Raw genomic sequence first — 21,923 nt, 5'->3', positions numbered from 1 at the left:
GCTGAATGTTCAGCTTCTAATGCTGCTGAATGTTCAGCTTCTAATGTAGCTGAATGTTCAGCTTCTAATGCAGCTGAATGTTCAGCTTCTAATGCAGCTGAATGTTCAGCATCTAATGCAGCTGAATGTTCAGCTTCTACAGGAATGAAGCATTTTGAACAGTTAAGAGTTAAAACCCGAACTTAAGGTGAAGGGATTATTGGACATACGTTTATTGGGATGCCCACAGGTGGAAACAGCACCTTATTGTAACTGACTAAAAGCTCATTTTGTAAAATAATATAACGGTTACCTCAGAGAACGCCTGCTTGGCCGCCTGTGTCTCCTCTGCTTGAGCACTTTTCTGGACCTCATACATGGCTACCTGCAGGGTCAGCCTCTCCACCTCCTTTGTTAGGTGATCGATATACAAGTCCTGATGGCACAGGAGGAAAAATACCAGAAGCTCAGTGGTAGTTTCCACTCCAGTCTTCTATTTCCCATAGGTCAGCTTGGGTACCTGTTTTAATTTCTGGTCTTCTGCCTGGGTTTTCTCAGCTCCTGCTCGGCGCTGAAGGTTCTTCATGGTTTTGACTTTGGAGTGCAGATCTTCACTGACTCCTTGTGTAAAGCTGAGGTGCTGCAACACTTTGTCTAATTTCCCCTGGAGCTTGGAGGCTGGGGGAAAATAAAAAAGTAAACATTATTGTAAATATACAAGCTGTTTTTTTTACTATCTAAACAAAACTGCAACATTAGACTGTGTAGTATGAACTGTTCTGTACAATATTGTCTATTCCATTGTTATGTGGAGCTGTTACAGTACATCTTGAAAAATGTCTCTTACACAGACATTTAAACCCAAAATTCAAATATAATTTAATATATTTTTCTGTTGATTGCCATTTAACATGACAAAGTTAATATTTAAAGCTTTAGAAAATGAAACAATCCATATCAGCTGCTGTGCTGTAATAAGAGAAACTGAAATATCTGTGTGTGAATATGACAGTACAGAGGAAGTGGTTTGTGACGGCGGCTTATCAGTTTAAGATCTCCAAGTAAATAATATGTTTGTTTCCTTTGATCCATATTGTCACTATATTTTTAGTTGAGTCAAACATGAAATGATCATGCAATAGATTATTAATCACAGATTTTAAAATAAAGATAAAATAAAGCCTAAAGAGACCCTGGATAAGCAGATTCCCACCCTGTGCTTTGTCTTGGCTGTTCTGCTCGCTCAGGTCAGAAAATCCGCTCTTCGTCGCCTCCAGCTGATTTTGTGCCTGCCAACGCTGGGCTTCGGCCTGAGCCTTGGCCCGATTAACGTCCTCCATCCTGTTCTGCATTTTGGTCAGAACTTCCTGAAGCCCGAACACCTCGACGCTCACTTCCTGTAACTGGACGCCATCTGCCTTCTTAACGGCCCACTGGGGTGGGCAGGAAAAAGAGCGCAAGGAAGAAATCGACAGACATATTGTTTAATTACATCACATTACATTTTAGCCTCACATTTTCTGTGCTGCTATAGCAGGCCACACAAAAAATACTGATTACAGCAACCAAGTCATCTTCTGAAGAGATTAACTGATATATCTGAAACTTTTAATTTCCTCCACCAAGGAGGAATGTTTGTTTGTCTGTTAGCAAGATCACTTAAACACTAATGAACAGATTTTAAAGAAATTTTCAGGAAATGTTATCACAAAAAAAAAAAAAAAAGTGATTAAATCTTGGTGGTGATCCGGATCCTACAATGTCTTTAATGATTTTATGACTTTGGCAGAGATTTGAGTGCTTTTAGTTGTTACTGAGATAAAAGTCACAAACCTTTTCAGTCAGTTCCTGATTGATTCTTTCCAGGTTTTTCCTGAAGTGACGGTTCAGAGCATCTTGAAGCCTTTTGGCCAGCGGCTGTAAAAACAAAAATCAGATTGTAGTGGGTGTGCAAAATATATGACAGAAAAAACATTCATAAACTCATTAATCTATTAACAGAGACATTTTATTTTATAAATATTAACATTGTGTTTTAAAAGTCCCAAGCAAACAGACATGTTCAGGGTCAAGAACGAGTAACTCTTCCTCCTCCTCTTCATCCTCTTGTGGCGACTCTGGATCCGTCATGACTTCTGACGTGTTTGGGCTTGACAGGTGAGGAGTCGGTGCTACGCAGACCAAAAAACACAGAATTAATGACTTTATACAGCAAAAAACTAACCTAACATGAAGCTGTAGTTTGAAACCTGAAAATAAAGAAGGGAAACATTTTTGTTTCTTTAAAAAATGGATGTTTCTGTTTTTTTCTCTTTGTCACATATTCCAATCAAAGATGCCAATATTTAACAATATTGTTATAGAAACATTGTTTTAGTCAAAAAAGACAATTTTATCTTTTAAGCTAAGTTAATTAAAGCGACAACAATCCTTAAAAAATGGTCTTCTGAAGAGTTAATATTTTGTGCAGATTTTAGTTTTAAATTTGGTGATTTTATTGGCTTCGTGATGATATAACATTGTATTAAAATGAGTTATTTTATGTATTGAGTGTTTGACTGGATGTAGGGGTTATTTACCTGCCATACTGAGGTCATCAGGCTGTGGTCCTAATGAACCCTGTGTCCCCAACAGAAATACACAAGCCTATCAGCTGCACATTGATTGATTGATTGATTAATTGATAGATAGTATAATAAATTCTGGATGCACTGATCGTAGGCTCCTGTTCATGTTTTATATGTTGCAGCAGCAGGACAAATGCCCAACATGACTTCATAAATGAATAAAAAGTGCAAAAATAAAAAAGAAATAGTGTTTTTGTCCCCTGTGGACATCAGACCTGTACAGAAGGTGGGTCACTCTTTCCAGTGGCATCTTCATCATGTTGCTTCTCCTCCCTTTCCTCCTCATCTGTTGGATTCTGCATTGTACCTGTCACATGATTAGGTGTATTTTAAAAAAGGTACCTTTATAACATATCTTTCTGGGTAAGAGTTGGTGATAATAAAACATGCCATCATTCTTACTGTTATTACTTTAGTTTTATCAGTTTTATGAGGCTGGTGCAAAGTAGCTACTCGAAGTAAAACAAAAAAAAAACAAATAAAAAGTAGTCTTATTTAACGCCAGCTGACGTAGCGGTCAACGGAAGTTCAATGTAACATTCTTCCAGGGTGACTGAGAGCATACAAATGTGTTATTTAACATTTAAATGAAAAATAAAAACCTCTAAAAGACATTAAATGTTTAAAATCTACCTTCTTCCGGTAACAAACCGAGGAACCAGCGTTGCCAAGCAACCGCGAATTTCCGCTGAAGGGTTTTTGTAGTTCTCAGCGGGTAACTTGGCTTCTTGGTGTTTTCTGTTCAAAATACCGATATTAAAAGAGAAAAAAGAAGCTGGCTACTTCATCAACATTTTTAGATGATAGCCAAACTGCAACGTAGAAAAAAAATATAATTGTGTAATGAAATCTTTAAAAAAAAATAGCATTAAAAACTGATTTCTACCTTCGCTGACAACATTCAACGGAGCGGCGTTACTAAGCAACCGCAAACTTCTGTTGCAGGCGCATGCGCAATGCTCGTTTCAACATGCTGACGTCATCAGTATTGACCCGTCTGTTTACTGTAACCATCTCAGATTTTCTGACGTGTTTATTTCTGTTTTATTCCTTTTTTGTAATTATTTTGATGTTATTTTATTTTAATTTGCTTCAATGGTATGTTTATCATGACTCTAATGATATATTATAATTCATCATGGAAAAAAACAAAACAAAACAATTGTTTTACTTTTGATGAATCATGCAGAACCTACAACAGCAATATTGACAAATGTCATATGACAAATATTTCAAGTTACTTACCATAAATCTGTTTATTAAGTTTCTATTTAGGAGTACTTTCTTTAGCACTAATTAGGCATTGTGTGAGCTGAAACGCAGCAAATCACTTTACTTCACACAAACTTAAGTAAATCTAAGATATACTCTGTAAATAAGTAAGTAAATAAATAAAACTGGAAAACTACAGGTGTTCTGCATATAGGTCAGGATAACCTTCTGTTAAATTCATAGTTTGCAATGAGTATCTGACCTAAAAACTGAACTCAGTGGCTACTTTGAAAGTAGATTTGTCAAATTAAAACCATAGATTATGAGCCAACACCAACAGTTGTCAATAACAGATTTATTTGCTGTATAAATAAGGCAGAGACACATAATCACTGATTTTGGCCTTAAAATTATGCAATTGTCAAAAGAAAAGAAACAAAAAAAAATTCACAGATATTTTCTCCAAAATCTGGTTTCATTCTGTTAATACCAAAGAAGTAGACAAAAAAAAAAAACTAAACCTGAAGCCATAACCCATTTTTACACAATTATTCAAAAATACTTCATAAAGAAAAAGGCAATAATCCAAACAAAAATCAGTTGTTACAGTGCTTCACCATCTTAAAACAATATTAAATGGGAGGAAAAAAAAGGAAAGACGCTTGTAAACAAGGTTAATGTGTGTATACTCAGAAATATGAGCCTTCATCAGTTTGAAGCACAGACAGAAATCTGATGCCGAGGAACTTTGGTTTAGAGAAGTAGGGTTTAAAAAAATCTTTTTTTTATCTGTTATTAAGGCTCTATATTCTTGGCAATAGTTAGTTTTTTAGTTGGGCGTACCTTCACTCGGAGGTGTTTGCCTACAAACAGTAAGGCAGGTCGAGTCTTTGTAAAACAAATGTCACATTAAAATTAACTCCCGATATCTTCACTGTCGATAAACAAGCACGTCACTCACTCCTTCATGAGCGTAACGATTAACCGACGAACTGGAAAAAGATTTGTAAAGTAAGATAGTGTTTATCAAAAGAAAAGAAAAAACAAAAAAAACATTTGTGCTGTGCAATTATTTGCATACCGCAGTCAAAGTAACTGGGTAAAGAACCTGGTCACACACATTCGTACATACATTCAACAGAGCGTTAAAGGCATCGTGCTCTTCGTCAGACCCACCCCTTCATTTAGAGTCTCTGTAAAGGATCTATGCAGCATTTCTAACATTGCACTTGTCTCTGCGTTTGTAGTCGTAAGGAGCCTACGGGACAAGAATGGCGTTAAAAAGGGGGGAGGGTTGGCAATAGAATAAGGGTGTTCGAGTCTAGCCTCACCACAGAAGAATACTGCTTATTAATACCTGATTTTAAAGCAACTAAATAAACCTACCGACTAGTATCTGAGATTTCCAATATTTGTTTCTGTAATTTAAATGTGCTGCACCTCTAAAGGGAAGCACATGCTCCCCCTCCTCCGTAAGGTTTCTGGTGAATGCTTCCACATCTTTGTGTTCATAGGACATACTTCAAATATTCATAGAGTACATTCCTGCTTATTAACTTAACCCTGCATTTAGTTGCGAGCCAAACACGGCTCGCCTTCAGGTATTAGTGGCTCTTCAGTTGGCGCCGTGCAGCGATGAGCGAGCAACTCTTTGCCTTTTCTCTCTACTTGGTCGACTCTACCTCGTAACTGAAAGGTTCACAGAGTTTCTGTCCCGGTTGGGGAGAAAGCAGCTCGCTGAGGGAATGTGTTCGTAAAAAAACAACAGAGCCTGAAGACTTTAAACTCGGCTCCCATCTGGGGACAGTTTTTAGGCAATACTGTAAATGATCTTCAGGGCTGCCTGCTGCTAGGAGGGCTCTGCGTTCGGCGAGGGGCAGACCAACGGTCCTCCCGCTGTGCGCGGATCCATGGCAGAATGCATGATGGTCAGCCACACGTCATCCATGTTTGGCATGACAAGGATTTTCTGAAACGGGAGCAAGAAAAACGTTTAAATAGTTAGGTGTTAGTTGACACGTCTTAAACAGGAAATTATTTGAATAAAACAAAAAGAAGCAAACCCAAACCTAGGAATCTGCACAAAGATAAACAACTTTAACTGGAAATTCTACATTTTCTCTAAAAACTCCTCTGAATGACCGAGGTTCTGTCCACACGGCACCAGGTTTCCACCTCCGGTCCACACTCAGAACTTCTTGTTGAATAAAAACAGAGATTAAAAAAAAAAAACAACTCTGTTTTTGAGTCTCTACATGGTCTGAAGATACAAAGGTTTCCAGAAACCATGACAGCCTATTTCACACATGTTCACCATCACTACGTCCTCCAAACCAAAACAACTGAGCTGATTTCACTGTTTTATTTTCTACATTTGTCTCACTTTATTCTGATCCTGTCACCATGTGCTGAAATGGTTAACAACTGAGAGGAAACCATCAAATGTTTCAAAGAAGGAAATAAAAAAAACTTTTAGCCAAGCTAAGTTGTTTCTCTGCATTTTGGTCCGTTATTAATGTGAACGTTCAAGCAGAGAGCTCCTCGTTTCACACAACGCTGCCTGCCAGGATTTTTAATCTATAAAAATCTAAAATCTTGAGCTGTCCCTGCTTGTCAGAAGAAAACAAAGAAATGTGTGTTTGTGTGAGCGGCAGGATGTGGGGAGCTCCGTCCATCTCCTCCTCCTCCTGTTATTAATACATGCTGAAGAACAGCTTGGACTACGGTTCTGTTTTCCAGCTTAGCAGGGAATAGTTTGATGCGACTGTTAGCTGCTGAGCGTACGTCACAGCTGAACGCAGCCAAAAACTGATTCTGCACAGAGGATGCTTCATACATTAATGGGCTTCAGAGCCCAGCGCAAACTTTCCCAGAATATTTGAACAAAAGCAAAAAATATAAACAAAAAAACCCATCTGGAGTAAAGACAGGGCTGTAGTAAATTAAAATGAAATACCTGGAATTCCTGTTCCAGTTTTTTCTCGATCCAGTCGGTAACGTGAGCCAGAGTGACCTCTCTCTCCCCAAGTTTAGGTCGGGCCTTCAGCTCCAGGCGAGGTGGAGTCCTGAAGCCGTACCTGCAGCAGAAAACACCCCAAACCGTTTTTATTACAAAAAAACTGCCTGAAATATATCAAAGAAAACCAGAGGGCAGTGATGTCGTTTGTTTATTTCAGTAGATCAGCTGATGTGTTCGTTTAAAGGTAATTATTTGTCATTTAGAACGACTGACAGACAGGAGGGAGCTGGAGAATATGAAAGGTCCTCGGAGGAAAACGGGACCATCTGTCCCTCTAAGAGACGTGGCTGTCTTCTGCGTCCCGGTCAGACAAAGCGTCCTTCACGTACCATATTCTGTCCGTGGGAGGAGGAGGAATGTTGACAGCCAGCCTTCCTCGGAGCTGCTGAAGCTCCACGGTGAGGAGCAGGGGCGTGTTGGACACCTCCTCCATCTTCTTTTTGATGAACTCCGTCTCCGTGGCCTTCTGGAAGTACTTGGACTTGGCGATCTTGTCCACAAAGCGCATGATCTTGCTCGATTTATGTCCCCCGACAAAACTGAAGTTATTGAAAGAAAAGTCAGAGTTAAACTAGAATAAACTCATCCTAGATGTACTTCTATAAAACCAGACTTATTTATCACCTGTCATTAAAGGCAGAAGGGTCTGTGTGTTTGTTTGTCTGTCTGTTAGCAAAATATCACACAAACTACTGGACAGATTTTAATTAAACTACCAGAAAAGTTATTATTGGATCTACATCTACAACTGATTAATGTTTGGAGTCAAGCTGATTGAAGATGGCAGCCACAGCTAAGCATCTGGCAAACGGAAAAATGACTAACTTAGTTTTGCAAATATTGAGCTGAAGCTTGGTGTGGTAGTAGCTGAGAGTCATGAACAACAGAGGCTCTGAACGCCTGCAAAACCTTGAAATATCTCACAAAATCTCACGGCTACAACTCTGTCATTTCTCAGCAGAAGATGATCTTTGTTTAAACGTCAGATGTTCATTAAGTCAAGGAATGCTCAACCTTTAACTCAATTATTTATAAATGGTTCTGTCAGTTTGAGGCTTTACCAACTAATACTACTTTATGAAGCTGTTGACTCGATTAAACAGAATTATTTTAGATAAATTCACCTGCATTTGATGCTTAGTCAGATTTTTATATTCTAAAACTAATCACCCTTCTGCTCCGGTGGAGTCACTGGAGACGTCTGAGGCGTCCTCTTCGTCCGACGAGCCCGCACTGGAGGACTCTTCATCGCTGGCAGCCAGGCAATACGTCCGAGGTCTGCATCTGGAGACAAACGGGAAATCTTCATGATTACTCACAAGCAAACGGGACAAAGATGTGAAACATTAAAGATTTTAGGTTTTATTTCAGAATAAACAGCTCGGGTGAAGCTGGTTTTTTATAGATGCTTTTATAAAAAACATTTTCCATTCTGAAATTCCACACCTTTCAGTAGATTTCTGATTTATTTCTAATATTAAAACTTCTATAAATCTACAGTATTTACTAAGTTTGGTGCAGTTTTTTTAACATCTGTATGTAAAAATACTGGATGTGGAAGGGAAGGGTTCCTACAGCTTCACGGTTTTAAAATTTACTTTGGTCAAATACAAACATTTACTGTAAACATAGATCAGACTGTTTTTGTATTAACTTTATGGTGTTATTTTCATAGTTTAAGTGTTTATTAAATCAACACAAGGTTATTTTTGTGAAACTTTGTTCTGTTTCAGAGTAAAATAAAACTGCAGTTAATTCTTTATGCAACTTTCAGCTCACTGGTTGCAGACTAAGCAACATAAGGTCAATAATTTGATTTAAAAGCACTTATTTAAGCTTCAGGAGGTTCATATGGTATCTTATAATGTAAACAAAAACAATGATTATAGTACTAAGCAAAAAGTTTGACTTATCCCTCGTTTCTTTATATTTTCCTTCCAAAAAGGCAAATTTTGGAAGTACTGTATAACAAAAATAGGGATGGTTTAAAAGTTTTGCACACTAATCTATATTTCTTATCCTTTGAAAAGAAATAAAGGCTGGAAACTTAATGTTTGTCCACACTTTTTAAGACCTGGAAAATACTAAAAACAAGATCCAGACTCTTCCAGGCTGTGGAGGAACCATTTTTAATGTCGACATCTTACAACGAGTCGAGGGTTTCACAGAATCTGTCTTTATTTCAGAGAAATATGCCGTCAGGTAAACACGATCAGACCAAGAAATGAATAATTAAATGGATGAAACATTAATCCCCAACTGGAGTGAAATTAGTCGGCACTCACCGAGGCAGGAAACATCCGATTAACAGCGGCGTAAAGGTAGGATCCAAAGAGAGGGGGAAGAAGAAGTGGAAAAACAGAAGAGTTATTAAACACAGTGTGAGGGAGGGGAGGGGCAGACACCCGACAGAAACAAGCACCACTTCCCCAGGTCCAGTTGGCATTAAACCCTGAAATGTTGAGACGGATGTCGGCCATCTTACCCGTCTTTGCCGAACTCCCCTAAGCGGAGGCTCTCGCCCTCCTTCCCCAGGCGGTTCAGGATCATCTTGGTTTCCAGAGTCATCAGGAAGGAGCCGCTGTAGGAGATCTCCAAGTCGAACCACAGACCTGAAACACAGGAATCATTAGGAGGGGGGAAAACACAGAGGAACTCTCTGACCGACACGCTCGTCTTTACAGAAACAAGAAAAGATTTATAAATCCCTCATTTTGTCCTCTTGACTGGTTTTCATACAAGAATAAAAACACTTGAAGTCACAACGGTGTCACTTTTGGCTTTTATTTCCCTCCGATGTTTTCATAATGTTGTTTTTTTTGGCATCATTTAGGTGAGAACTGATTTCTTTTTGATTCCTCTCATTTTATTTTTAATTTAAACAACTATTTTTGTTGTAAGAAGGCATATACGTGAACTGTCTGTTTAAATAATTAAAAAAACAACAACAAAATAACATGGTTTTACAAAGAGCCACAGCTGAACATTTATTTAGGTGTAGTTTCCCTTTAAACCACTCGGGGCAGCAAAGGTCCGCCAGATAAAAATCTAAAGGTTTGTAAACATTTAGTCCATGCATAAAATATTATTATAATTCAGATTGATAATCAATAATCCAAGAACAGGCTACTTACACTTCATATTGGTGGTTTAGGTTTCTGACAACAGTTGAATAAATTAAATGCAAAGTTATTCTAATATTCTAAAACTGAAAACATCACACGGTTGTTCCAATTTGTTAAAGATATGCGGCCTGAAAAGGCAGAAAACACGGAGACAAAGAGCCGATCCTCTGCAGCCGGGCTGGCAGGATCAACATCAGGAAGCTGGTGACCAAGACTGAAAACCATAACTGATGAAATAATGATGTCAAAGTGGCATGAGGAAGAAGAGAGAAGTCAAAGAGAAACAGGAAGTGGAGAGAAAATCAAAGCGTGACCTTAGAAAAAAAAAAAAGAAATCAAAGCAAAAAAAACAGAAAAAGGAGGAAGTTTTGATGGAGAAACGTGTAAAAATAAAAAGGCAGAAGAAGCTGAATCTGCTCAGCCTTCTGGGCCTTTTTATTTAAAACGTATGAGCTGCACCCGATCGGACCGAGAAAGGAAGGATAAACTGTCCGTACATTTCTTCATATCAATGGTTTTAAGTCTTTAAATTAAAAACTTGGAAGAAGAACCGAACAGCAACCACCAGGTTTGTTTGTTGACCTTCAGAAACAGTGACTGAAAATGGGTCAAACGTTGAACCTACGGCCATATTTGTTTACCTACACAGACACATTTCATTCAATATGTAAGGAAACTTCCAACCAGCACCATCCCATATCGTTCAGGATAATCGGTTACAGACTGATTGTACGTTTAAAAAAAAAAAACACCTTTTCCCCCCCATGTAGTTCTTACCTTGCTGCTGTTTGTTCAAATATTTATTTTTCTAACATGTTTATCTGTAATTAGTTATTTTTTGCTTAAAAGAAAGTTAATGTGACTCCATGATTGTGTGCGGGGGAGAAGGCGGGACTTAAAACTGCACATCATCAGTGCACAGACTCCGGTTCCAAAAATACAACATGGCAGCTTACGGTAAACGGCTCCTGTTGGTTTTCATTTTCAGCAACAAAGAAGGCAATGTGTTTATGGATCTGAGTGTAAACAGATGGATTAATGAAGGTTCTTCTGACTGACAGGAAGACAAACGAGAGGAATGCATGTTTTCAGAAATGAATCATGTAAAAAGAAATGTTTATATTAAAAACAGCATACAGAGGCAGCTTTTCCAGGAAGAAGCAGAGAGAGATGAAACACCACCGCAGACTAATCATCATTATTGGATGACAGTTAAAATGACCTCTTCCTGCAGAGGTAGACTCGTTAAAGGTAGACTAATCCACAGGGATTAGCAAAGATTTGCTTTTGTTCAACTCGGACACCAAGACCTGAGCACACAGGCTTCTCTAACTTCACAGCAATACGACAAAAAAAAGAAAGAAATGAGGAATGATTTGAATTATTTTTACAAACAATCTGACCTAACATCCTTTGAAGAAATGCATATCACCCGCCACCTTTTATACCAGAGTTTTAAACTTGGATCATCTTACGACAGGAAGACTGACTTTACTGCTGCAGAACCTTGTAAGTGTCAGAACTTGGAGGGTGTGTTGGTGAAGACTCTCAGCTACTACCACACCAAACTTTAACTTTATAAAACTGACTAGGGCATACAGGGTGGGCCGTTTATATGGATACACCCTAATAAAATGAGAATAATTGGTGATATTAACTTCCTGTTTGTGGCACATTAGTATATGGGAAGGGGGGAAACTTTTCAAGATGGGTGGTGACCGTGGCGGCCATTTTGGATCCAACTTTTGTCTTTTTAATGGGAAGAGGGTCATGTGACACATCAGACTTATTGGGAATTTCACAAGAAAAACAATGGTGTGCTTGGTTTTAACGTAACTTTATTCTTTCATGAGTTATTTACAAGTTTCTCATGGCTTATAAAATGTGTTCAAAGTGCTGCCATCGTTTTAAATTCCCAATAAGTTTGACGTGTCACATGACCCTCTTCCCATTAAAAAAAAACAAAAGTTGGATCCAAAATGGCCGACTTCAAAATGTGCCACAAACAGGAAGTTAATATCACCAATTATTCCCATATTTTAAAGGTGTATCCATAGAAACGGCCGACCCTGTAGTCATTTTGTGTTAGTTCAGGTTGATTAGCTGTGGCAGCCATCTTGAATTGGGTTGTTATTCAGTTATTCAGTTGTAGCCGTACATCCAATGATTAATTTATGAGAGTTTCCATCAAATTAATTCAGTGATTTATGGGATATTTGTGTAACAGACATACAAACACACACGTCCCTGAAAGCTCACAGCACGACAACCTGAATAAATCTGGGCTCCATGCACACCGACTGAAGTGGCACTTCAGGTGTTTGCTCAGGAAGGTTTCAAAATTAAAAATAAAAAATTAAAAATCAGCGCTGTCGCAGCTGGTTGTGAAGTCAGTTCCTGTCTCATTAAAGGGTTACGTGAGAGCTGCAGTGACTCACGGCACAGAGGAAAAGAGAAAGTGTGAGCACCAAGAGGAAGATGAGCAGCAGACATGAAAACCAGAACGCACAGATGACAAAAGGAACAGAAATGTTTATCTTACGAGTGGAGACATCTTAAATTAGGTGTTAATGAGTTCAAGAAGACAAAAATAAAACCTCTCAGTCGTCACGTTTAGGTGAAACTGCTGAACAGGGACTAGAATTGGTTTAAAGATGTAAAACCTGCAGATGTTCCTCAAAATGAAGCTTTCTGAGCCACTGACATCCCAGAACATCTCTACTACCTACAGTTCATTTCAGAGGTTAAATCTTTACACCAATCATGACCACACTTTCTTTGTGTAACACTTCCAGTAAAAAAAAAAACAGAAAAACTTGTTTTTGTCAGACAGCAGCTAAAGGAAAGAGAAATGTTTGTACTTTATATAAATAACAAGCCTGACTCTGAGCTTCCTGTCTGATGAGCTCAGTGGGAGTTTTAAAGCCTGTTTCGTGGTGCATTATAAGCATGTTTTTAATGACTAAAACAGCTTCCGTTGTATATAATGATGGCAAGCTCCACGTTTATTGGGTTTTAATAATAATATTTGGTTTTCTAAAGATGTTTATCACGAGTATAAAAGTGTGTTCAGTTGATCAGGGCTCAGCTTTAAATGTTGTTTCTCTCATTAAATGATTTAACAGAGAGTTTCAACAGTTTGTTCTGCGGATTGGAAGCAGACTAAATATTATCATCTCCATTTCTACATATGCAAAAACACGACAGGAACTGCTGGAGAAGCTTCTTTTTTTTAAAAAAGGACCTTTTCTTTTCAACCAAGTCTAAAGAAAATCTAATCAGATTTTAACTCAAACGTATTTAAACACAAGTATCAGCATATTATTCTGCTTATTGTTTACTACAACCAAAGACCGTGGCCTTTAGTGCACCTTAAGGTGGAATCTCACCGAGTTGTGGGATAATTAGTTTCCAGTTGAATTCTCACTGAATTCTACATGTTTGCAACCAACGATCAGCGAGCCTCGTGGCCACACTTTGGTCATGCAAATTTTTGTGTGCACAGTTTGCAAAACTCTATTCCAGGCTGTGCACATTATTTTATGGCCTCCTGCCTTGTTTCTACCTTGGACATGTTTTCAGTGGAGATGTCACATTTTAGCTGCAGAGCCCTAACCCTCACCTGCACCAACTCAACATCAGACTTATTGTTTCAGTGTGCCGTCTTTATTCATCGGATCCGCTTTGACTCTATTTTTCACATAAATGTTTAAAACTCTCTAAACTCTGGTGACTACTTTTTGGGGTAACTTGACAATTCGTTGTGTTCCATTTAGAAAAGCAGTTATTTTCTTAAACGTTCATAGAGAAAAACAAGCCGACAACATTATTTGAGGAACCCCACAGGTTCTATAACCCGACTCATGTTACAAAACTTATCCTATTTATCTCTGAAGTGAATTTACGGTTGTGCTCTTGGTGTCAGAGCCTTTAAAGACCTGAAACATATGGTTAAACACAACAACCACAGTGGGTTTTAGTGTTTGTTAGCATTTTAGGTCTTTCTCTCTTGCCTTGATAGTCCATGGAGGGTGCAGACGCCCCGAGGATTCTGGGAATGGCTGAGCCCATGTCCAGTTCTGTCAGGGTTAATTCATTCATGAAGTAAGGCAGCTGAAAAAGACACAAGCAAACAAACATTCAGCTCCTGTTTGTTGTACTCTTGACATATCAGTTGTTGCTTCTGAAGTATAACAAAAAGCAAAATGTGTAAATGCACAACCCCCCCAGTAAAGACACACATCTGCATACACAGATGGATGAAGCAGGAACACCTTCTGGTGTCAATCGTCTGTGTGTTTTTTTTTTCCCAGCATTTCACTGAGACAACAATATCTTCACAGGAAACTGTAGATGGTAATAAATCAAAAACACACTCTGTGTTATAAATTATTGCCTATAAGACACCTCTAATTTAATTTAGGAGTAGCTGAGGCATGTTAGATGTTACATGGATGTTTGTAAAAATGCTTCCAGCAGAACTCCTTTTTTTCCTGATTATTTAAATCCAAGTCATCTTCTATTTTAAAAACTAAAAACTTGTCCTGTTCCACTCACTCGAATCTTGCTGAGCTTCATCTGGATCTTCTTGGAGACCACTTCAGCCCAGTAGGGCTCGGTCAGGAAGTCCCAGAAGAGCCGACCGAGAGCTGCGTTCACCCAGGCAACGGTATCCTCCTCTTCCTCCTCTCCCTGGGGCTGCACCTGAGCTGCAGTGGTTCCCTGAAGCTAAAGATAGAGTTCATGTAAATAACAGCAGGAGAAAAACAACACGAATCCTTCATCTTTATTAAACATTCAGTCTGCTGCATCTTAGTTCGTTCCTCCAACTACAACCCAGATTCCAACAAAGACGGGATGTTGTGTAAAATGTAAATAAGAACAGAACTAAATGATCTGCAAATCTCATAATCACATATTTTATTCGCAATGGAACATAGTCAACATCAAATGTTGAAACTAACAAATTAAAAAGATATATAGTAGAAGTTTATGGCAACAAAAGTCTGTAAAAGTAAGTGGAACAAATAAGAAACAGCTGGAGGAGCATTTTACAACTAATGAGGTTAATTAGCAGCAGGTCAGTGAGAGGACTGGGGATAAAAACAGGATTTTAGAGGCTGAATCTGTCAGAAGTAAAGATGAGCAGAGATTCAGCAGCCTGAGAGAAACTGTCTAAAAATAGAGGAACAATTTTAGAATAATGTTCCTCAACAGAACATCGGGAGGTCTTTGAATTTCCCATCATCTGCAGTTCATATTATCAAAGATTTGAAGAATCAGGAGGAATCTCTGAGGTCAAAGGTCAAGGCTGAAAGTCAATATTAGAAGTTCTCCTCAGGTCCTAGATCAGGGTGGCCAGTCCTGGTCCTCAGGGCCACCATCCTGCAGGTTTTCCTTGTTTCTCTGCTCCAGCACACCTGATTCAGAGGTTAAATCACCTCTTCATGTTCTGCCGAAGCCTGTTAATCACCCATTGATTCAAATCAGGTGTTGGAGCAGAGAAACAAGGAAAACCTGCAGGATGGTGGCCCTCCAGGACCAGGGTTGGCCACCCCATCCTAGATGTTTACAGACTGTTGTTAGAAGAAGAGGGGATGCTTCACAGCGGGAAACATGGAATGTAACAAGCAGCAAAGGGATAGCAATTTACTGCATAAAAAGGGAAATCTGATATTAGTATAAAAGGATGATGAGTATGTGCTACCTTCTTCTCGGCCCCGGGGCTGCTCTGCAGACTGGAAGCGGAGCTGGCAGCTGTGGGGCTGACTGCCAGCTGTTTTGGCAGTAAGGAGCCCATGTAGATGGTGTAGTCTAATGGAGACTTGCTCTTGGCACTGCCTGCTGTTGTTGAGGAGGCTGCAGAGTCCTTCGACTTCAGCTGAGATGCCAGCACCTCATTGAGACTGCTGCGGCTGCTGCTGCGGCTGTGAGAGTTGGACGCTGTGACCAAAGCAAAACATTAAATAAGTATTCCCAATTTCATATAACCTTGCAATTTATTTAAATCAGCTCATTTTCGTCTTGATGAAAATATAATCCAAACAAAATTTACAGTGCAGATGACTTCCACTGACCCTTTTTACTGCTCCCAGCACAGGAAGTCTTCTTTAAGTCCACCATGACGTTAGAGGCCGACAGAAACCTCTGGAACCATTCCTCCTTATCCCTCCCAGTCCTTCCAAACAGGTAGAGAGTCAGGCGTTTTCTGGAAAAGGGTGGTGACTGTCGCTCCTGTGCTCTGTATTCTCTTGGACTCGTGGACTGATTGCCCCCCGCCCCCTCTGTCTTTGACATGAAGTTGTCTTGTTTGGCAAGTTCGATGCAGATGGGGTATTTTTTGTTCCATACCCGCTTCCTGGCCAGATTCTGAGGCACTAAATATACCTGAGAGAGAGAAACATTAATATAAATTACAATCAATTACAATTTTTATTTTTTTTTGCCCTGGTGTAAGGCGGACGTATTCTTCTCTCTGTCTCCTTGTGGGTTCACGGATCGACCAGCACTCAGACTGTGATGAACAGGAGCGAAATTGCAAACTACTCCAAACTGGCTGATATTTCATCAGCAAAGACAATGGCCTCTGCACTAAATGCAATTTCTGGACTCAGAATATGGAAAAGTTTAGTTTAGTTTAGTCATGTTTAGTTTATCTTAGCATCTCTCATGTTGGCTGTTTAGCGGGCCTTGGTAATGTTAGTACCTTAGTTTAGTTATGTTTAGACCGTAGTTAGTAATTGTTATGTCGGCTGTATAGAGGGTCTGGTACCATTTAGAAAGCTCGGTATCATTAGCTTAGCATTCTCATGTTTTAGATTACTTATCCAAACTGTACACTTAGTTTAGTTTATCTTGTTTAGCTTTTTGTGTTTCATTGTGTTTAATTCTGTAACTTTGTCTGTAGTTTTGTTCTTGTGTTGTGAAGCACTTTGAGTCAACTTATATATATATATATATATATATATATATATAAATAAATGTACCTACCTACCTACAATCATGTTATTTTATGGTAATTTAAATTAATTTATTTTAGTGTACTTCTCATGAGCTTAATTAGCACCAAATGAGCTGCCAGCTTAATGTTTAACTGTCGGTGACATTTAAAATCAGCTAAAAGTTAAAGAACAACTTCCAATAAAACCTTTAAAGTCACACAGATGCAGGATTTTCTTGTGGACAATAAACAGTGAGATAAAAACCTACTTTGCTGTTGGTAAGGTCATAGATCTTCTGACTGACGTAGGTCACGTCGGGTTTCTGCTCCTTGTGCGTGGCACGGCGGGCGATGTTGTGGTTGGGTTTAGACAAACGGATGATGGAACCCTCCAGGCGGACGTAGACGGACTGCGTCAGCGTGGCGTGGTACGTCTCAGGGTCATAGTTCAGTATTTCATTCATCCAGCCCTGGAAGGAAGACAAATCGGCTTCATGTGAGTTTATTCTCTCTGCACTGATTTGATGTTTGAATCTGCAGTTAATGAGAAACATTATTTTACTGGTTCATTTCCTTCAGAGCAGTTGAATATTGTTGTGGTGATTAAATGTTTTCCAACTCTTTTAAAAAGTGCTACATGCTGTCTTGTAATTCCTGTTTTTTGTTGTTGTTGTTTTTAAATGATGCCAGAAACGGTTCACCATCTTCTTTCTGGTTTGAAGCTCATGTTGGTAAATTATGCACGAGTATCTCATGATTGCACCCCTTCTCAAATTCAAAACTACGACCTCTGTTTAGTTATATTTAGTGTTATGATGGGCATCTAATACCTTTAACCATTCCAGCTGCAAAGCAGTAAACTTACAGAAGCTAATTTCTCACATCTGTAAAAACAGCTGCACTTATACCACTAATGTGGATAAAATATGTACAGATTCACATCAGCACTCAATAAGGTGTATTAGAAGTTGCAGTCCCTGAAAATTAAATTATTGTATTTGCAAATAAAGATACATAAAATGCAATAATTCAGTTCAAGTTTTACTGTTTTTAGAGCAGCTAATAAATAAAGTTGAGTTTATTTCTTGGCTGTTTTCACTCAGAGATGGTAAATTCTTGCCAATCACATCACAAACACTCCTTGGAGACAAAATAATCATTTTTTTGTTTTCCTATCGTACCGTTTATTCATGTCAGGGCATATTGACTGTTTCAGAAAAAGTGTAAAAATGATTTATTTTTTTAACTCTAGTTGCCGAGTTCTGCTATAAATATACATTACAGGAGGTGCAATCAGCCCTGTGACCTCTGCTCTCAGGTAATTTAGTGAATACTATATTTTAGACAAACTGACACATAAAGAAGTGTATTTAGAATATTAATTTGTTTAATCCTGGCCTGATCTAAAAATTACAGTCAATGCTGGTAAAAAAAAAAAACCCTGCTGCATGATTGAATGAAATAAATGTAAAAAGTAAGAAAAGACAAACGTACCTTATAGATTTCTGGTTCTTTAATATCTAACTTGGCTATATTCCAGAGCTTCCCCTGGTTTCTGGAATGTCTGACTTCATCCCCGGAGCGCTTCGGTCCCGTCAGCCACACGACGCCGATGGCTAAAAAGAACCCAAGCCCAATTCCAAGCAGCACCCCTCCGACGTAACTTGGCAGAGGTAATACAAAGCACCCATAGACAAGAACGGTAAGGACTACGAGAGTATAGTATGGGACACTGGGCGCTGGTTCAGTGTCTTCACATTCATCGTCACAGTTTGGGTCAGAACTATCGCTCAGCAGCGCTTGACTACCAGTTGGAGTAACTCCATCAGACCCCTCGGTGTCAGTGCAAGTCTCAAAGTCTTCGCTGTTCAGGATACAGAAGTCCTCATCCTCCTGTTTGACAAGAGTAGACATGGACAGTGAAGAGGATTTGGTCGGGCTCTTAGTGTTGGCAGGGGGGTCGCTGGGAGGATCAGCTGTAACAGAGGTCCAGCTGTTGGGGCTTTCAGCCTCCAGGTCACCTTCTTCCTCTTTGATGCAGTAATTGTTGTTGCTCTCCAGGTGGTCGCTGATTGAGGCGAGGGTGGAGAGTTCTGTGGCACTGGCAGAGAGCACCTTGGGTCGGTAAATACTGCTGCCAACTAATCCTCCACTCTTTTCATCCATGATCTTACTCAGCATTTGGAGCGGTTCAGAAATGGCCTCCGTGAGACGGCGTTTGGTGTCTTCAAATCGCGCCTCAACCTCTGAGACTTTGAAGAAGCTCCGGTTATCTGGTGAGGTTAGCGGCGAGCACGGGGCAGTTTTAGAATCACTTACTGACGTCACGGCAGCAGGCGGCATCCTGGACTGTGCAAATTGCTTAAAGAGTTGCAGGTTAAGGCGAGATTCAGGAAGACGGGAGGACGTAGTGGAGGAGGGTGGGTCCTGGGATGTGTCTGACGAAAACGATTTGACAAGATTTTTCATGAGAGGTCTGTGTCTTACAGAGGGAGCGGGAGCAGAGAGTCCATCATGAGACTCAACGTCAGAAGAAAGAGACTTTACCATACTTAGAAACGATTTGTCACTGGAGGAAAAGCTCAAAGATTTGATGGGAGAAGAAGTGACAGTTGAGGGTTTTTGCTCAGGGACACGTGATGATAGAGTATGTGTCGGAGAACGGTTAGTGTGATTTCTGGAACTGGGAGAAAGTCTGGATGATTCAGAAACTACAGCAACCTCAGCTGCAGAATCCACGGGATCCCCTTCAAACATGTCCTCACTCGCCTCTACGGCCGTAGCAACGTTCAAGTCTTTCATAGCAACCGAGTTAGTGGAGACTGATGTAATGTACAGCTCCTCTTCCTCCTCCTCCTCCTCCTTCCCAAGCGAGAAGTGGACGGTGACGTTCTCCTTTGACAGTGATCCCTGGACATGGAGCCTGGGGCCCCCAGCGGGCAGCTGTTTATCTGAGGAGCTCTCTGCATGGCTCGGATGCTGGCTGGTCATTTCAGAAGTCCCAGTGAGTCAGTCTGAGAAGAGCAAACAGATTAAACTACATCAGAAAACAAAAAATTAGTTAGTGAGGACAAAATAACTGCAGTCGAGGTTTGACTGCACTTTTCTTTGGCATTTTATACCAAAATCAAACAGACATGTGACTGAGACATCTTTGTGTGAATGCATTTAATGAGACCCACAATACTTACATCTTGGCAGATGTTTTTCCAATAAATTACCATGTTTAGCTCATTAAAAACCATGAGAGTGCATGCTGAGACATCAGCCATCGCCCAAAGTGCAGACAATGAATAGAAAGATGCGACATCGGGCAAAGATTCTTCGTACTGAAAAGTTTGTTTTATAGTTCAAACAAAATGAGTTCATTTATCAGACAAATGAAGATATAATCTTTGTGTTAAATTATGCACAAAATTATTCAAAACGTTTTTATCATCATACGTGTCTTCTTAACATCTAATAAAATTTCGGGAGTGAATTTGCATCACTATAAAATAATAAAAGGTTGTTTTTTTTTTCCCCCCCATGTGTCTAGATTTATATTTTATATTTTCTAACTAGCAGTTTTAATGGCTTTACTGGTAAATGTCAGAATGCAGTGTCCTATCAACTCTGTGTGTACACAAAATGAGGACACGTCCAATAAAATCCTCCCCTCAATTCCACCAAATGTCCAAAATTTCCATTTTTGAAACAGACTTGTCAGGTTGATATGCTGACATACGTATATATTCAGAAATATTCAGAAATAAATACATTGGAGTGTAAAATATGTGTATTTTGACCTTCAGTATATGGTACATGTGTATAAATATTAGTTTTATGAAATCTGATCAGTGTCATGAAGAACAAGTAAATAATTTACTGTTAGCTTTCTTCCTCATTTTCATTCAAAGTTTGCCACTCGGCTCATCATAAAAGCCAAACAAATCAGACACAGGACACAAAAAAATAGTTTCTATTGGAATCATAATTCAAAAGGTTATTGACTATCGTTGTAAAAACGATGGCAAGAGATCTGGGAACACAACACGCCGAAACATTTTAGCTCAGTTTCTATCCTCTGGGAGTACAAACAGAATTGGGGTAATGGCTTGTTGACATCTGCCACTCGTGTCCTGGTGCTTTGTCCGGGCAGCAGAAACGACACGAGGTCACGCTGCCTCACTCATTTACAGACTCAACCTAACCACTCATTGTCACACGGGTCAGGAGTGAGCTCGTTAGCCAGTCGGGCAGTCTGCCAGCCACCCCTGTCCCCAGCCAGCTGCAACACTCAGTTATTGTAGCGGAGAGGCATTGCAACAGACTTCCTGTCAATATGCAAATATCCTAAACATATTTCTAAATAGTATATTAAAATTAGATACACAGTGGGTGGAATTCTGTTTTAAGCACCATAGAAACTGAATAAACAGAGTTTGCATGTGCAGTATATGTAGATATTTTATTAGTCTAATAGGGGTAATACACTGACTGCTCATAAACGCATAAATACACAAGCCTAACATAAAAACTAACAGCATGAAATATTTGAATTATTTAGAGAAACTTAAAAGATTTAACATTTTTTAAAACATGGAGTCTGCCACACTTTTGACATCCCATCTATCTGATCTTTTGCATCCTGATATTTTTCTCGAGTAACATTTTCTTCACCACTTAATACCTTTGACCTTAAACTGAAGCAAGACAAAAGCTAAATTTATTTTACTGTAGAATCCAACAATTGAACATTACTACTCATAATGCATCACAGCCTAAATGGTGGAAAGATTTTCTTTAATAAACAAAAATATTTAGCAAATTTTGCATTCCATTAAAAGGGTTCCTTTAAAGGGGATGCTAATTGGAAGTAATTAGAAGTTGGATTCTGTCGCTCTTCATAGTTTTAAATGTTAATTTGACTAAAACAGCGAATTAACTGGAGATGGATCTGATGAACTAAGGCTGATAAAACAGTTTATCTTATAAACCGAATATTCACCGAGCATCATGAAGGTCAGCCTTTGAACAAA

The 21,923-nt window shown here is 39.2% G+C and overlaps 2 protein-coding genes across 4 annotated transcripts in view; both read right to left on the bottom strand.

The window, feature by feature from the left end:
* ccdc40 (coiled-coil domain containing 40) overlaps positions 1-4,039 on the bottom strand; it is a 17,096-nt gene extending 13,057 nt beyond the window's left edge. Inside the window, exons 1-8 of the mRNA XM_017432451.3 lie at positions 3,240-4,039; positions 2,822-2,913; positions 2,559-2,598; positions 2,038-2,150; positions 1,813-1,896; positions 1,193-1,412; positions 500-657; positions 293-415 (exon numbers count right to left, since the gene is read on the bottom strand). Coding sequence (XP_017287940.1) covers positions 293-415; positions 500-657; positions 1,193-1,412; positions 1,813-1,896; positions 2,038-2,150; positions 2,559-2,598; positions 2,822-2,908 — 825 coding nt within the window. The 5' untranslated portion in view covers positions 2,909-2,913; positions 3,240-4,039. The remainder of the gene's footprint in view (positions 1-292; positions 416-499; positions 658-1,192; positions 1,413-1,812; positions 1,897-2,037; positions 2,151-2,558; positions 2,599-2,821; positions 2,914-3,239) is intronic.
* A 119-nt stretch (positions 4,040-4,158) lies between these two features.
* Positions 4,159-21,923, bottom strand: part of LOC108245513 (testis-expressed protein 2) — a 29,195-nt gene continuing 11,430 nt past the window's right edge. For 2 of the 3 annotated variants that reach the window (XM_017432485.3, XM_037974575.1), the window contains exons 2-12: positions 18,397-19,916; positions 17,172-17,372; positions 16,040-16,349; positions 15,670-15,905; positions 14,520-14,690; positions 13,976-14,075; positions 9,323-9,449; positions 8,008-8,121; positions 7,167-7,376; positions 6,775-6,895; positions 4,159-5,787 (exon numbers count right to left, since the gene is read on the bottom strand). In XM_017432485.3, the coding sequence (XP_017287974.1) occupies positions 5,668-5,787; positions 6,775-6,895; positions 7,167-7,376; positions 8,008-8,121; positions 9,323-9,449; positions 13,976-14,075; positions 14,520-14,690; positions 15,670-15,905; positions 16,040-16,349; positions 17,172-17,372; positions 18,397-19,893 (3,207 nt within the window). In that variant the 5' untranslated portion in view covers positions 19,894-19,916 and the 3' untranslated portion in view covers positions 4,159-5,667. The remainder of the gene's footprint in view (positions 5,788-6,774; positions 6,896-7,166; positions 7,377-8,007; positions 8,122-9,322; positions 9,450-13,975; positions 14,076-14,519; positions 14,691-15,669; positions 15,906-16,039; positions 16,350-17,171; positions 17,373-18,396; positions 19,917-21,923) is intronic. The other variant, XM_017432487.3, reaches the window with a different exon arrangement.

This window comes from Kryptolebias marmoratus, linkage group LG3 (genome assembly GCF_001649575.2).
Source record: "Kryptolebias marmoratus isolate JLee-2015 linkage group LG3, ASM164957v2, whole genome shotgun sequence".
Lineage (NCBI taxonomy): Eukaryota > Metazoa > Chordata > Actinopteri > Cyprinodontiformes > Rivulidae > Kryptolebias > Kryptolebias marmoratus.
This window is presented reverse-complemented; position numbering and strand designations above follow the sequence as displayed.